Source organism: Pyrgilauda ruficollis, unplaced genomic scaffold, assembly GCF_017590135.1.
Source record: "Pyrgilauda ruficollis isolate IOZ18807 unplaced genomic scaffold, ASM1759013v1 scaffold59, whole genome shotgun sequence".
Taxonomy (NCBI): Eukaryota; Metazoa; Chordata; class Aves; order Passeriformes; family Passeridae; genus Pyrgilauda; species Pyrgilauda ruficollis.
This window is the reverse complement of record NW_024527599.1, coordinates 4,481,874-4,496,177: the sequence shown is the minus strand read 5'-3', so window position 1 is coordinate 4,496,177 and position 14,304 is coordinate 4,481,874. Positions and strand designations below refer to the sequence as shown.

Sequence of the window (14,304 nt, the reverse complement as noted above, 5' to 3'; positions counted from 1 at the left end):
GTGGAGCTGACAGATGACCTAATGGCTGTGCTTCCCTTTGTCTCTCTCAGTAAGCCATAAACAGTACCAAGATAATTTATAGCAACCAATGGAAATGTTATCATTATTAGCTGAGGGATGTACCTGGATGATCTAATAAAGCCATCAGCGTGGTATTAACAAGAAATTACCCTCTGTTCTTATTTTATTTTATTTATTTAATTATTATTTTATTAATTTATTACCCTCTGGGCTTAACATGTTTAGTACTATTCCTGCTAAGGTATAGAATCTAGTGATTCACAGCTTGTATTTTGGAAGTTGCCTGAAACTGGGACAAGAATCACTGCTAATTTCCCTTCAGCACCTTTTCTTCTTAATTTCTCCCCTGCCCCAATACACCCTGCAAGTTCCCAAAGCTGTGCCTATAAACCTGCAGGATCAAAAATGTGGGAAAAAAAAAAAATAAAAATAGCCCAGTGTCTGCAAAGAGATCTCCTGTAGCCAAGTGTTTCCCAATCCACTAAGACCTAAGGTAAGCACTGTCAGTCCCTTTTTGTTTGGGGACTTGGTGTGGCACCTGGTGACAGCAGTGGGTTTTGCCAGCCAAAGGGAATTTCTCAGGGAACAAACATGAACATCATAAAAAATTATGTTTATATAACATTTTACACCTCTGTATTTGAGCATTACAGATGCCATTTTCAGTGTTCCCCCCATATTTTTTGAAAATTGAAATTATTTTTCAGGCTGTTTTGGAGGGAGCAGTTTCCCTTTTTAAATGGGAGTAATAACAGTACCTATTCAAAGAGGGCATTGTGAGAGACCAAATCATTAATATTATGTTTTTAAAAGTGTAGGTCATGCTTTCAAAAACCCACTTGCTCCACAAGGAATTCATTCTCTGATGGATTTATCAACTTTCTGAAAGATTCTCTGAAGAAAGTTCCTGCTCTGACACTCTTTCACTGTCTCCTCCCTTCTTTGTTCCCTTCCTTCTTTCTCCGATTACAGTTCCAAAAACAACACCCAATCTCCCGAGGTCAATGGTTAATATTCCCTGGTGTTTATATAGCTCCAAGCAGCAGATTCCAGGCCTTTCAGCACTGGGCCAGCTCCAGCACCATGGCTTTCTCCTGGCAGGCAGTGCTGGCCTGCAGGAAATACCTCATCATCGTCCTGGTCCCCCTGGTGTTCCTCCCTCTGCCTCTGGTTCTGCCCACCAAGGTAAGGAATTTTTAAAATTCAGTTTAAAAGCCTCCACTTCTCAGAGCTGCTCTTTTCGAGGGTGAGGAGGTTCTTTCTCAGAGCACCTGCATCTGCTGCTTGGAGATCTCTTTTCTTTATTTTCCTGAGTGTACTGGGGCAATACAACAGCAGTGGGGCATAGATGGATGAGGAGCTACATCTCTGATTGCATCTTCTAGAGGAGCACTCAGTGACTGAGGGAGATTTTGGATCTCTTGCTTTGCATCTGGCTGATTTAGAAAAGGACTTTCTGTGCTGAAGAAAGTGTGGACCTAAAGCTCAATTTTAATCCCCCTCTTCATTTTCTAACAATGTTCAGTCCACATCTTCTTTTATTCTTTTCCTTGTGGTCACTGCTGCTCAGAAGAGGCATTTTAGACAGACAAGGCATTCTGATACATGAGGGAAAACAACATGCATTTCAGTCTTGCTTCAACTTATTTCTGTAAGAATCCTCCCAAACAAAGATTTTAAATTGAAAACACCATATCTGGAAGACAGCTGGCTTAGGGTTCCTTCAGGAAAAGTTGACTAAGGAGCTGCAGTGTCTGGTGTTTCTGGGTATTGATCATTTAAAGAGAGAGCTGTGAGCTGACAGACTCCCAGTCTTCTGCTGCTTCTTCACTGTTTCTTGCACTCCCAACCTCTTCATGCAGAAAGATCTGATCTCTGATCTCTTATTACAACCCCAGCACCATGAAATATCTCATCCCAAACTGCCCCTCCTGTCACTTCTCTTTGGACACCAAATCCTAACTCTTCCCTCTGGTCTCTGCCTCCCAATCCCTGCTGGTTCCCAGTTTAGATTCCTTCTCCAAGTTCCGTTCTCTATGTCCCTAACCCTTCCCTCCCTAACTCAGCTCTGAGTGTGGCAGCTGGTCAGCTCTCATTCCCTCACTAGGCAAATAAAATAGTTTAAATTATTACTTAAAAGCTTGCTAAATGAAAAAAAAAAAAAAAAAAAAAAAAGAAAGAAAGAAAAAGAAAAAGTACCTTTTTTTGCTAGTTAACGTTCAGTGGGCAAAGGAGTCACTGAAGTGAAAACAGATCAGGATCAGGAAAGTTCTAAGGAGACAGAGAGTGATTTCTTCTTTTTTTTTTTCTTTTTTTTTTTTTTTTGTCCTAAGGCCACGAGTTCAAACTCACTTACTGGAGGCATTGTTACATACAGTGAGTCCTTGGAGATACCTGTGGAATGATTTGGCAGTCTTGGTTCAGTTGCTCTTTGAAAATGACTCTCTCTGGTTTCTAGGCAGTCAGCAACAAGACAAAAAATTGAAAACGTCCTGGATTTTTCCCTTTGTGACTTAAGGAAACCTTTGAGAAGGGGTTTTTGGGGTTAAATTGTGCCACTGCTGAGCAGGAAAAGCTGGTGCCTCTGCACACAGTGGTGTGAGCCAGCAGCTACAGGGTGGAATTTCACATTTTTTCTATTCTGTTCATCTATTAACCTGCCCTAAAATGACATAGCACTAGACACTGAGGTATTATAGCTGAGGGCAAACAATGCTAAAAATCTTGTTTAAAGGCAGACAAGTGTCCTTACAGGATGGCTGACTTTGGGAAAACCCTTTTTCCAGCTTTGACTGTTCACAGCAGCAAGGAAGACAATGGCACTGTGCCTATGAGATACATCCCAAAGCTCTGCTAGGGTCTCTCAAAAGGCACCCATCTGTGTCTTTTAATAACACAAATGGAGAAAAGGGATTGTCAAAAGGGAAAATTGCTCTCAGTGATCAGTGGGATGAATAATTAAGGTTCTCAATCCTCCAAAATAAGGCTCAAAAAGAAATATTTTCATATCTTTGGCAATATCTCAGACTTATTTCCTCAGCCTGGTTGCTTTGATAATTCACACCTAGATTGCTGTCTTATTCTTTCTGTGGACTGCTCAGCTCCCTGCTCATCCTTTCCCTTCAGCAGCTCTGCAACCTCCCCACCACATTCAGAATTCCTGAGCGTGTTCCCAAGCATCTCAAATTCAATCCTGCCACCCATTATTCCAGCTCCTTGCTTTAATCCTCTGTAATCCAGCCTCCAAAAGCACCACTACAGTTTCATTCATACTGAGCAGTATGTTTTAGTGGACATCCTTTATCCAAGACCACACATCCATGGTTTTCTTCCTTTGGCTTTGGTGTCTCCCATAATTGTGCAAGCTCCAAAATGCAGAAGACACCAAAACCTCCTCTTACATTCTTTCTCAGCCCAACCAAATGCCACTGTTGTGGCAAGTAATTTTGAATATTTTCAGTGTACAGGGACTGGCTGAATCATTTTTACATGAAATTTGGAGTGGCTGTCCAAAGCAGAACTAAATCAAGGTTTTCTCAGAAAAAGTGACATGAAATAGGGCATCTCACTTTCCTCAAACAAACAACACAAAGTCAGTGGAAGCTGAAATGATCTGTGACCCGTCTGCCAGTAAGCCTCTCAAAGTCTCTACTAAGCTAAAAATCCAGTGAAAAGTTATAAAAGTATTTACAGTACAAGGAGCCCAGGCTGTTGAATTAGCTGTGGCTCACCTGGGCCATGACCTGAAAGCTGTGCAAAAACAGGTGGAGAAGCCTTGGCTGGATCAGCAACTGATTCTACAACTCAAGGACATAAATACAGAATATAACATCATCAGCACAATCAGGATATCAGAATATAACACCATCAGCACAATCAAGAAGCCGTTTCAGTGATTGCCAATCCCTTATCATGAAGGTCCAAAGTCATCCGTGCTCTTTTCCTCCGGCGCTATTGTTGCCCCTCTGAAGGTCTCATCTGCTCCTCAGAGTTCTGATTGCTGCACAGTTTGACATCTGATTAGGATCTGCATAGGTCAGAGGCTAGATGGGAGAGAAGCACAGGAAATAACCTCCTCTGATCCCTTTATCAGGCAGTGGATGCAATTGAGAGGCCTTGGCTTTGGGAGAAGCCGCGGGTTCGATGTTCAGCGTGTTCTGACTGCCTGTCCCCTTCCCTGGCAGGAGGCAATGTGTGGCTATGTGATCATAGTGATGGCACTTTTCTGGTGCACAGAAGCCCTGCCTTTGGCTGTCACAGCTCTCCTGCCCGTCCTGCTGTTCCCACTCATGAATATCATGGATTCAACAACAGTAAGAGATTTTGTTCCATGTGTTAATCAGTCAGCTGCTTTTATTCTGGGATTATTCCCCAGGATTATATGATGACCATCATTATATTTATATTATTGATAGTATTATTATTTTATTTTAACTTATTTTTATTATAATTACTCTCTGTCTTCTCCATGGACTAGAACTTGCATGAGCCCAGAGTGAGCTCTGGGTGGAGCTGCTAATCTGAAATCACAACAAATTCCCATTCAGATGCAACCCAGAGCTACTCCCTGCTAATGCCTTTGGAACAAACCCCCTCAGAAAATGTCCCCATCTCTTGTGACTCTTCCCTCTCCCTTCTCCCACCTCACAGGTCTGTCAGGAGTACTTGAAGGACACCAACATGCTCTTTTTGGGGGGCCTGGTGATGGCCATCGCCATCGAGACGTGGAACCTGCACAAGCGAGTGGCTCTGAGGGTCCTGCTGATCACTGGTGTCAGGCCAGCCCTGTGAGTGACAGGGGTGCAAATGCTGTGGGATCCAGGATTTTATGGCATTAGACCCCATCTCTGATGGGAATCTGCAAATCTTTCCCTGCAATTGCTTTCCTGCAGCCCAAGTGAGTTAGTGCCTGAGCAAGCCTTGCAAATGTTGAGGTGTTACACGCCTGGTGTGTCTTTATTTATTTTATTTTATTTTATTAATTCCAAAAGGCTTTTAGGTGGAGAAATAGCAACAAGGGAGTCAATGCTGGAAAGAGAAGGGTGCTGCCAGGCTGGGCCAGGAGCACAGCTTTGGACAGCCAGGAAAAACCACAGCTGGAACACAGAGAACCTGGACTCTCTGCCTGCTGCTGATTGCACAGAGAAGAGAAAATATGAGGATGATTGTTTGGAAAACAACAAATGTTTTCCAAACTAGAACTTTAAGCTATGCACATGCTACACCACCCTGTTTAATCAGTTTCAGCTCATAAGAAGAGGGAATACTGTAGGAAATTACAAAGCAATAGAATAAAAATGCATACAAGATAAACCCCTTTTCATCTGATATGTAATCTACATCTCATCTAAAGAATAATTTTGAGACAAATAACAGAGTAATACTGAAACAAGGATTAGAATTTTAGATGAGTAAGAAGAGAATTTTAAATAATAGAGGTGGGATAAAATAACATGAGAAAAAAAGAAAGAGATCATCTTCCTTATGGCTTAAACTGATTGCCATTTGGGATCAAATTCAGCTTGCAATCCCTCTGCAAAATCTATTATAATGCATTGACATGTGCTGTTGAGAAATGTCTTCCTCTGAAGGATGGGGGATAAGCAGGGTCTGACTGGATAAACTGCTTGCTCCAAGCTACCTGCTCCCACTTTCTCAGCCATAGGAATGTCAAAAAATTGGTTGAAAAAGAGAAATTGATGTTAAACCTTAACTGGGTCACTCACAAAGCGAACCAGGGCAGGAGGAAATGCTGGGTGGGGATTGCTGAGCATTCTCCAAACCCAGCACTTTGTAACTAAAAAAATGAAGAGCGTTGCAGGGCTGAGCTCTGACCCGGCTTTTCCAAACCTTCTCCTTTCAGACTCCTGATGGGTTTCATGGTGGTGACAGCTTTCCTGTCCATGTGGATCAGCAACACAGCCACCACTGCCATGATGGTCCCCATCGCACAGGCCGTGATGGAGCAGCTGCACAAGTCAGAGGCAGAGTCTGGCTCCACTGGCCAAGGGTCTGAACACACCAACAAAGCCTTTGAGCTGCAGGAAAAGTCACCTGAGGGCTTCAAGGAGCCAGAGGAAAAAGGTGAATGGGTTGGGGGTGGTTTTTTCTTCAGGGTGATGGAGGATGACCTTTCTTCTGTTGTAGCTTCTGTTCCTAGTAAATCCTAAAAGAAGACTGTCCCCAAAGCATCCTGACTGCACCACACAGCCCTGAGGAGGCTCTTCCATGAACCAGGCAAAACTACAATTTATATTATTGTTATTATTATTCTGATTTGGCTGAAGTTAAATCAAAAATACAAAAAGGTTATAACTACTCAACAAACTGACAAAAAGTACAAATTCTCCACTAGGGGAAGCCTTTATATCAGGCTTGCTATTTCCCTGCATATTTATGTTAGTTCAATTATTATCTACTGTGTAACTTATCATATCATAGGGGATTCCCAAGGCAAAATTTCTGGCCTGTTTCCAGCTGGAAGGTTAGGGATTAAAATGATCTTTCTAATCCAAAGGTACACAATCAAACAACAATATCTCTTTACCAGCTGTCTTGCCCTCTCCCCATTTTTGAGGTGATTCCAGAGTTTCTGAACATAAATCTCAGTGCCAGCAGACAGGTGCTGGTGCAGAAAAAGTTCCTTTTAGCCCAGCTCTGTTACAATTCCCTGAATTCTTGCCTCACTCCCCTCCATGTGCAGTTCAGACATTACCCTCATTCACAAGGAGGTGTCAGCAGTGGGTTCAAACTTTAGCACACATTTTAAATTCCCCTCTGAAAAACTGCTCTGTGTCAAGACAACCAGTGAAAATGGGCAGAAGATCAAAAAATTAACTATTCCAGCCTTATAAGGAGGAACTTTGGTTCCTTCAGCTCTGAATCCATTGTGTCCTAGCCTTGAAATATTAAATTAAAAATTAAAAGGCCTTTTCCTGTCCAATATAGCTCCTGCATCTCTTTTGTTCCTTGGGATCTAGGTAATTCTCATGTCCTGATAGTTGAGGAAGAGAGAAAGAGAAATGAAGAGATTGAGAAGAAACACCTGAAGCTGTCCAAGGGAATGTCCCTCTGCATTTGTTACTCATCCAGCATTGGAGGGATCGCCACTCTGACTGGGACAACCCCAAATCTGGTGCTGCAAGGACAAGTTAATGAGTAAGTCTGGGATTACACACCCTCCAAACTGCAGCATTCTGCTCCAGCTGGCTCCCAGGCAGCACAGAGAAGGAAAATGCCAGTTTGGTCCCTTTCCTGGGAAGTGAGCTTCTCTTCCTTAATGGGCCCCACAGAACCTCCCCTTTCCCGGCTCATTAATGAAGGACAGAAGAGAGTGTGGAATTTGGGATGCTAACAGCCACCTGCATTTTCCAGCATGTATAAAGACAATGGTGGCATCATCAACTTTGCCTCCTGGTTCTCCTTCGCCTTCCCCACCATGGTGGTGCTGCTGGTTTTGGCGTGGATTTGGCTGCAGATCCTGTACTTGGGCTTCAAGTGAGTACCCTGCGCCCCTGCCAGGCACCTGGTGGGCTCTGACCAGGGCTTGTTCCACACCAGAGACCCTTCACTGACGAGAAAAACCACACAGCAGGTGGCAAAGTCCTGACACACAACAGAGACCGGAACAGCACTCGGTGCCTGTTAAAAATTCTGCAATTTTCCTTTGAGGAACCTGATCAAATCCCAGCTAAATGCACTCTGCAGACGAAAACAGGGAGCTCTGAGTGCACACAACCTGTTCTGCAGCATTGCTGTCGTGTCCTGGGAGATTGCTGTGCTCCAAAGCAGGAAATTGATTTCTACAGAGAGCTGTAAATGCCTTTGTGACCAGGGTTGCTCAGACCTAGAGGATTAGTTCTGGGCTGGTTCTGGAGCAGATCACACAACCAGCCTGCATTGCCTGCCTGCTTAACACTCAGCTTTTCACGTTTGTGTCATCCCAACGTCACTCATTTTACATGGAAAGAGTGCTGTCACACCTGAAATGGTATTTTCACCTTCAAATTCCTCCTTTAACATTTTCTGTCCTTTTAAAAAGCTTGGCAACTCTTTACTTCCTAGCGAAGTGATCAAACAGCCTTGTCAATCACATTAACATTGTCCTGGTCTAGTGGAAGGTGTCCCTGCCCATTCATTGGGGTGAAATAGAATTTAGAGTCTCTTCCAACACAAACCATTCTGTGATTTCTATAAATTTTTTTCCCTCATATGCCCAGATATTTATTTACATTTAAGTAATGAGCTTTTAGGGGCAGGAAGCTTTTTTCTGATCATCTTGTCAAGACCTGCAGCTCCTACTCACCATGGTTGCAAGTTACAATATATTTAATTTCAATATTCATATATAAATACATATACAGACATTATGATTGAGTATAAAATTTGTATTCTTAAGTCTCTGTTTACCTGGCAAATTTCTCTGACACTTCTCATCCATTTTCTTCCAGTTTTAAGAAGAATTTTGGTTGTGGTGTCAGTCCTGCTGCCAAGGCTAAGGAGCAACAGGCCTATGAAATCATCAAGGAAGAGAACAAGAAACTGGGCAAAATGAGCTTTGCAGAAATAGAAGTTTTAATCCTCTTCATTCTCCTGGTGGTGTTGTGGTTTACAAGAGAACCTGGGTTCATCCCAGGCTGGGCAACAGTTCTCTTCAACAAAAACAATACAAGGTAGTGCCCCTTCTCCTCCTCACTTTGAATACAAATGGAGCAGGCTGGATTTTATCCAGCTGAAATCACAGCTGACTAAATGGATTTTATCCAGCTGAAATCACAGCTGACTAAATTCCTGACTGCTCTGCTGCAGCTATGTCACCGATGCCACAGTGGCCCTCTTCATCTCAGTGCTGCTCTTCATCCTCCCTTCTGGCTTTTCCAACCAGGACAGAGACCAAGAGCAAACAGGTGAGTCAATGAGGCACCAAAAATCACCTGTCTGAACATTTCTGTGGGAAATGTTCACATTTTGGGTTTACAAAGGAAATTTCAAATATCAAATAACAATTCAAGCTGCTCTTCCAGCTGTGTGCTTTAGGTTTGGAAAAGCACATATCATATACAATTCTCTGTTTCTCATCATTTTATTAGGAAGCTCATCAACTAATCAGGAACTCGTCAACTAATCAGTTTCTCATCAACTAATTAGGAAACTCTTACCCCAGCAGTGTTCCTGCTCCTGTTCTTCCCATTTGTAAAGGATTCCAAGCTGGAATCTTCAGGAGGGAGCACACAATTTAACAGAAACACACAGAATTGCTGCCACACCTTTAACTCACCCTTCCCTGCCTCCTACTGTGCTTCTTGGAGCAGCTACAGATCATTCATTAGAGCTTTTGCAAGTCAAGTTCTAAAACCCTTGTTGCTGGTGCTCCCAGCTTCAGGAGATAATTCCAGAGTTTGCTGACAGAGGGATTCCTGACATAATCCAGGTGTCCTTTCTTAATTGGAGAGTTTAGTCCTAAAAGACCCTGTAACAAAAGATTGTTGGCCATTTTGTGCCTTCTGATGAAAAGCTGCAGAACTCATGGCTGTGAGGCTGCTTCACTGGTAGGAAATAATAAACACCTGAGTCTGAACATGAAATACCACCTAAAGTGCCTTCAGCCCAGACCCAGAGAAACCAACAGCTGGAAGCCCTGCCCTGACCTTCAGACCAAGCTCACCTCCCACCAAGAAGTTCTCCTTTCTTTGGGGAGTGTAACTTTGTGGCTTCACAAAATCTCTTTTGGGTTCCAGGGGGCAGGGCAAGGTTCCGGGTGCCTCCGCCCCTGCTGGACTGGAAGGTCGTTCAGGAGAAGATGCCGTGGAACATCGTGTTCCTGCTGGGAGGTGGCTTTGCCTTGGCCAAAGGCAGTGAGGTAACCTTCCCTGGAGTGTCTTCCTGGCTGGTTCCTCTTCCACCTTGCTCTCCCAGGACACAAGAGGGCACACCCGGAGCGTCAGATGCTCCTTTCCCCAGCTCCTGGCAGCGGGACCATCCCTGGAGTGCTGGCATCAAACCCTGGTTGTTCCCTGTGCCAATCAGGGCAGCACCATTAAATGTGTTTCTGGAAAATTGGCTGATTAAGAAACTGCCCCAACACATTAAAGGTTGTTTTAAATAAAGTGTAATTGGCGCAGCCAGCATGATGAGATGGTTTACCCAGGAGGGGTCTCCAAAGTATTTCAAACCAAGGATTTATGGAAATAGGATTTAAATTAAACTATTAGAAAAGAAATGTAGAGCTTGCTAGAGAAACTTCAGGAGCAGGTAAAAAACATCTGCAGGAACAAGTCCAGTGCTACACATTATTTTTCAATAATGATTTAAGTGATGGAACAGACAATCCATTTATTAGGCAACAAAGAAATTCTAAAAGGCTTCAAGTGCCTAGAAATATTAGTTTAGAATTCAAAGACCAACATTAAAATGGCAAAGTACATGTTTGGAAAAGGAAATATTTAGGAAATCACTTTAATTTATCCTAGAATAAATAAACAAATACATAAAAACTGCTGCAGAAAGTCCAGAATGACAGGGAGGATGCTGCTACTTCCCAGTGACTGACAAGGATGAAGGGTGTGAAAAGATTCAGACAGTTATCAAGATCTCAGACAATGTGATGAAATGACATTAAATCACTACAGCATCTGATAAGATTTATATTAAAATATTTTAGGAAATTAATTCAAATATCTTCACTTATATATATAAAAAAGCACCTCAAATATTGATCATGTACAAGTAATGATCTGAAGAGAGACATAATTATTAATGCACTATAAATGCAGGATCTCCATGGGAAATGATGTTGATTTTTTTTGTTTGTTTGTTTGTTTAACTTCCTGAACAATCCTGTCTGTGAGCACTGGCTGTGTTTTCCTGCAGCTTGCATGAGAACTGCTCTGAGAAGGGAGGGCTGAATTGGCATGAGAACTTCAACAGAACACTGGTGTGGCTCTTCCCTCTCCAACCTGGCATCTCTCTGTGCTCTCCTGCAGGAATCTGGTCTGTCTGCATGGCTGGGCACCAAACTGACCCCTCTGCAGAGCATCCCTCCCCCAGCCATTGCCTTCCTGCTGTGCCTCCTCATCGCCACCTTCACCGAGTGCACCAGCAACGTGGCCACCACCACCCTCTTCCTCCCCATTCTGGCCTCCATGGTGAGTCCCAGCATGTCAAAATACTCCTGTAAGGACAGTTTTCAGCTCCTCAGCTGGCAAAACTAACTGGCTGGCAAATCCAAGCACTGGTTCCTGTATCCCATCAGGGGTACCAGACCTGAAACAAAAATCTGTGTGTGCACATACGGACACATACCGTGCTTAGCTCAACCTTTCTGAAATCATTGCTGGGGAAAAGCAAAGGGATTAAATTCGTTGGCATATGAAGACTTTCCCTTCTGGCCTGAACATGAGGTCACTGCCAGCTGGACTTGTTTTTTCCAATTTGTTCTGCACGGAGACAGCAGCAGCAGCATTTCCTTGCCTGCAACATTCCATGACTGTATTTCACCCTCACTGAGGCCTTGCAGAAGTCTCTGAAGGTGATAGCATGACCTAATTCAAACTTCTGCATTTCCACAGGAGATTCCTGTTGCTGGGCTAGACAGAGTTCTGCAAACTGAAAAGCTGGTTCCAGACAGAAACTGGAATGAGCTCCTCCAAAATCTTTTTGCATAGGCCACAGACTCCAACCAGCCCTTAAACCAAAGCTCTCACCTCCAGAGCTTCACCTGCCTCCCCTGATAATTTAATTTTGTTCTTAACCAGGGTTTAGAGCTGAATATAAGCATTATTTATCCATTTATACAAAGCCCTGACCACAAAATCAATTCTTGCATTTGCTGCATAAAGAAGTGTCTGAAGCAGCACCAAAAAATGAGTGGCTGCAGTGTTTGGGGAAGAATGAGCCTTCTGACACGGACAAATACAACCAGATTTCTGTGCATTTCTGGGTGTCAAACCCATCATCTCTGCTCTCTTTTTGTGCACAGGCTGAAGCCATTTGCCTCAACCCTCTCTATGTCATGCTGCCCTGCACACTCTCTGCATCGCTGGCCTTCATGCTCCCCGTGGCAACTCCTCCCAATGCCATTGTCTTCTCCTATGGACAGCTCAGGGTTATTGATATGGTGAGGCAAAAAAAAACAAAAAAAACCAACACTTTCTTTCCAGAATTTTCACCCCTAGGTTTGATCTCTCCTTTTCCTAATGCTGGTTCTTCTCGGAGGAGCATTAGAAAGTCAGTGTGCCAGGCTTATGTCAAGTGGAAAGAAGATGTGTGTGCATTAATAAAGGGTCACACTGTCTCTAATACACTCTGAGAATCTTAGAAAGGTGCTAATGAGCCTTTAAAGAACAGCCAGGGCCCCTTGAAGATTTTATAATAAGAGATGTCAATGTCTAACTGCTTGAAAAACCCAAATGTAGAGCATGAGGGTGTCAAAGGGCCCTGTCACCTGGGCAGTCCTTCTGCAGGGACAGGGAACAGCCTGGCACATCTCAGCGGGTGCCCTGATGCCTCAAGAAGTCACTAAAGATGCAAGGACAGCAGTGTCATGTCTCTTGATAACTTCCCTAACTTATAATTGATCCAAGAAGAAACCCAAAGTGACACTAGAGAGAAATACCAGGTCAGAAGAGAAGTGGATTAAAAGGGTTTGGGACTTCAAGTTTTAAGAGTTTTATCCAATGGAAACCTTTCCCTTTATACAAATTATATTTGTGAAGAAATCCAGCTTAAATATAATTTGGTGGAGAGAAAAGAAATTTTCTCTTTTTGGCCAAAGAGAAAATCAAACCCTGCAAACCATCCTAACCATCAAGGAAGGAGAAAAGTGCTCAGGGCTGCTAACAACCCTTCTCTTTTCTAATCCTAGGCCAAAGCTGGGTTTGTACTCAACATCCTGGGAGTCCTGACCATAACTATGGCCATCAACACCTGGGCTTCATCCTTGTTCCAGCTGCAGACATTCCCATCGTGGGCAAACAGGACAGGGACCTGCCTGTGACCTGGGGACAGACAGAGCCAGGACTGCTCCTGCCACAGCTGCAAGGACAGCAGGGCTGTCACCCTCAGAGGTTTAGAGAAAAGCCTGTTCTGGGGAAAAGGACAAGTAAATCCTCCCAATGGGAACAGCAGTAAAATTGCCCGATTGCTGTTGGGTTTTGTCACCCCAGCAGGAGGATGAGGGGATTTTTGGCTTTCCAGCCCTCCCACCTTTAGGTTTTCTGCCTCTTCAGGGGTGTTTGCCCCCAGTGCTTTTCCAGTAAGTCTGAAATCTGCAGCAAGAAAAAAAAGAGAGAGGTGTGACTAGAGAAAAGGAAGGAGAGAGACTCTGGGCTCCTGATTTAGTGCACAGACCTGTGCTCCCACAGCTCTCCTGTGTATGTGTAAATGTTCAAGGTGCACATGATTGTTATACACTCTGTGGGCACTGACAGCAAGCTGGGCTTTGTGTGAAAAATCACTGTCAGCCCCTCCTATTTTGAAATATATTTATTTGCAGTCCCCTTGTTAGGAAGGTAAAAGATGAATTTTCTCCCAGAGCATCCACCCCTGCTGTTATTTATGTCAGATCACAGCCTGCAAGTTCATGGTAAGACCTTTCCTTGAAAAGGAGAAAATCCCTGTGTCCTAAAGTATGTATGATTGAATTAAAGATTTTTTTAATGTACCCCTGTGTTCTAGAGTTTAGGGTTTTTTTAATTATAAATCACTGCTTCTGTCCTCCAGGTATCAACTGCTTGTCCATGTTCTCACTTACAATATCTTTAAATAATCAGAGAAATCAGCATAGTTGATTTTCTCTTATCTTTAAAGTAGCAATTATGTTGCTATTATTACTGAGTCAAATTTTCTTGGACTGTGCAGCCCAAGATCTTCCTTTGCAAAAGCCTGTTATGTAATCCTGTTCCATATCTAATCCCTATTCTGCTGGAGCTGACTTTCAGTAGCAGATAAATTCCTAATGACCAAACTGACAAATAGCCAAAAGCACTTTGCCATAAATGAGGTTGGGTTCAGGCAGAGCAGTTACTCAACGTGTGCCCCTGAAGTTTGCTCTGAAACCTTTGTTCTGTTACCTGCTTCAATTCTGCACAGAGTGCATTTCTGAAATCCACTCTGGTGGGATCTCCACACTGCTTCCATGAGAGTGAAAATGAGGGAGTTTCACTCTAAAACAATATGTTCTCCTCAAAATCTTTCTTTTTAATTTCTCTACCCTAATTATTAAGAGAGGAGGGCAGCGTGCAATATATTTTTGATTAATAAAATGTCCAAATTCATTGACTTGCT

The 14,304-nt window shown here is 43.3% G+C and overlaps 1 protein-coding gene across 1 annotated transcript; it reads left to right on the top strand.

The window, feature by feature from the left end:
• Window positions 1–1,104: 1,104 nt before the first annotated feature.
• Window positions 1,105–13,015, top strand: SLC13A2 (solute carrier family 13 member 2). Its single transcript, XM_041482655.1, has 12 exons — window positions 1,105–1,206; window positions 4,206–4,334; window positions 4,672–4,808; window positions 5,885–6,105; window positions 7,002–7,179; window positions 7,396–7,518; window positions 8,472–8,693; window positions 8,830–8,927; window positions 9,759–9,880; window positions 11,004–11,165; window positions 11,999–12,136; window positions 12,884–13,015. Exons 1-12 carry the CDS (start codon window positions 1,105–1,107, stop codon window positions 13,013–13,015), a joined length of 1,764 nt encoding a protein of 587 aa, XP_041338589.1.
• Window positions 13,016–14,304: the final 1,289 nt, after the last annotated feature.

Coding starts and splice junctions, on each gene's coding strand:
- SLC13A2 (XM_041482655.1), top strand. CDS start 1,105: ATGGCTTTCTCCTGGCAGGCAGTGCTGGCCTGCAGGAAATACCTCATC. Junction 4,335..4,671: donor ATATCATGGATTCAACAACA/GTAAGAGATTTT, acceptor CCCACCTCACAG/GTCTGTCAGGAGTACTTGAA. Junction 7,180..7,395: donor CTGCAAGGACAAGTTAATGA/GTAAGTCTGGGA, acceptor TGCATTTTCCAG/CATGTATAAAGACAATGGTG.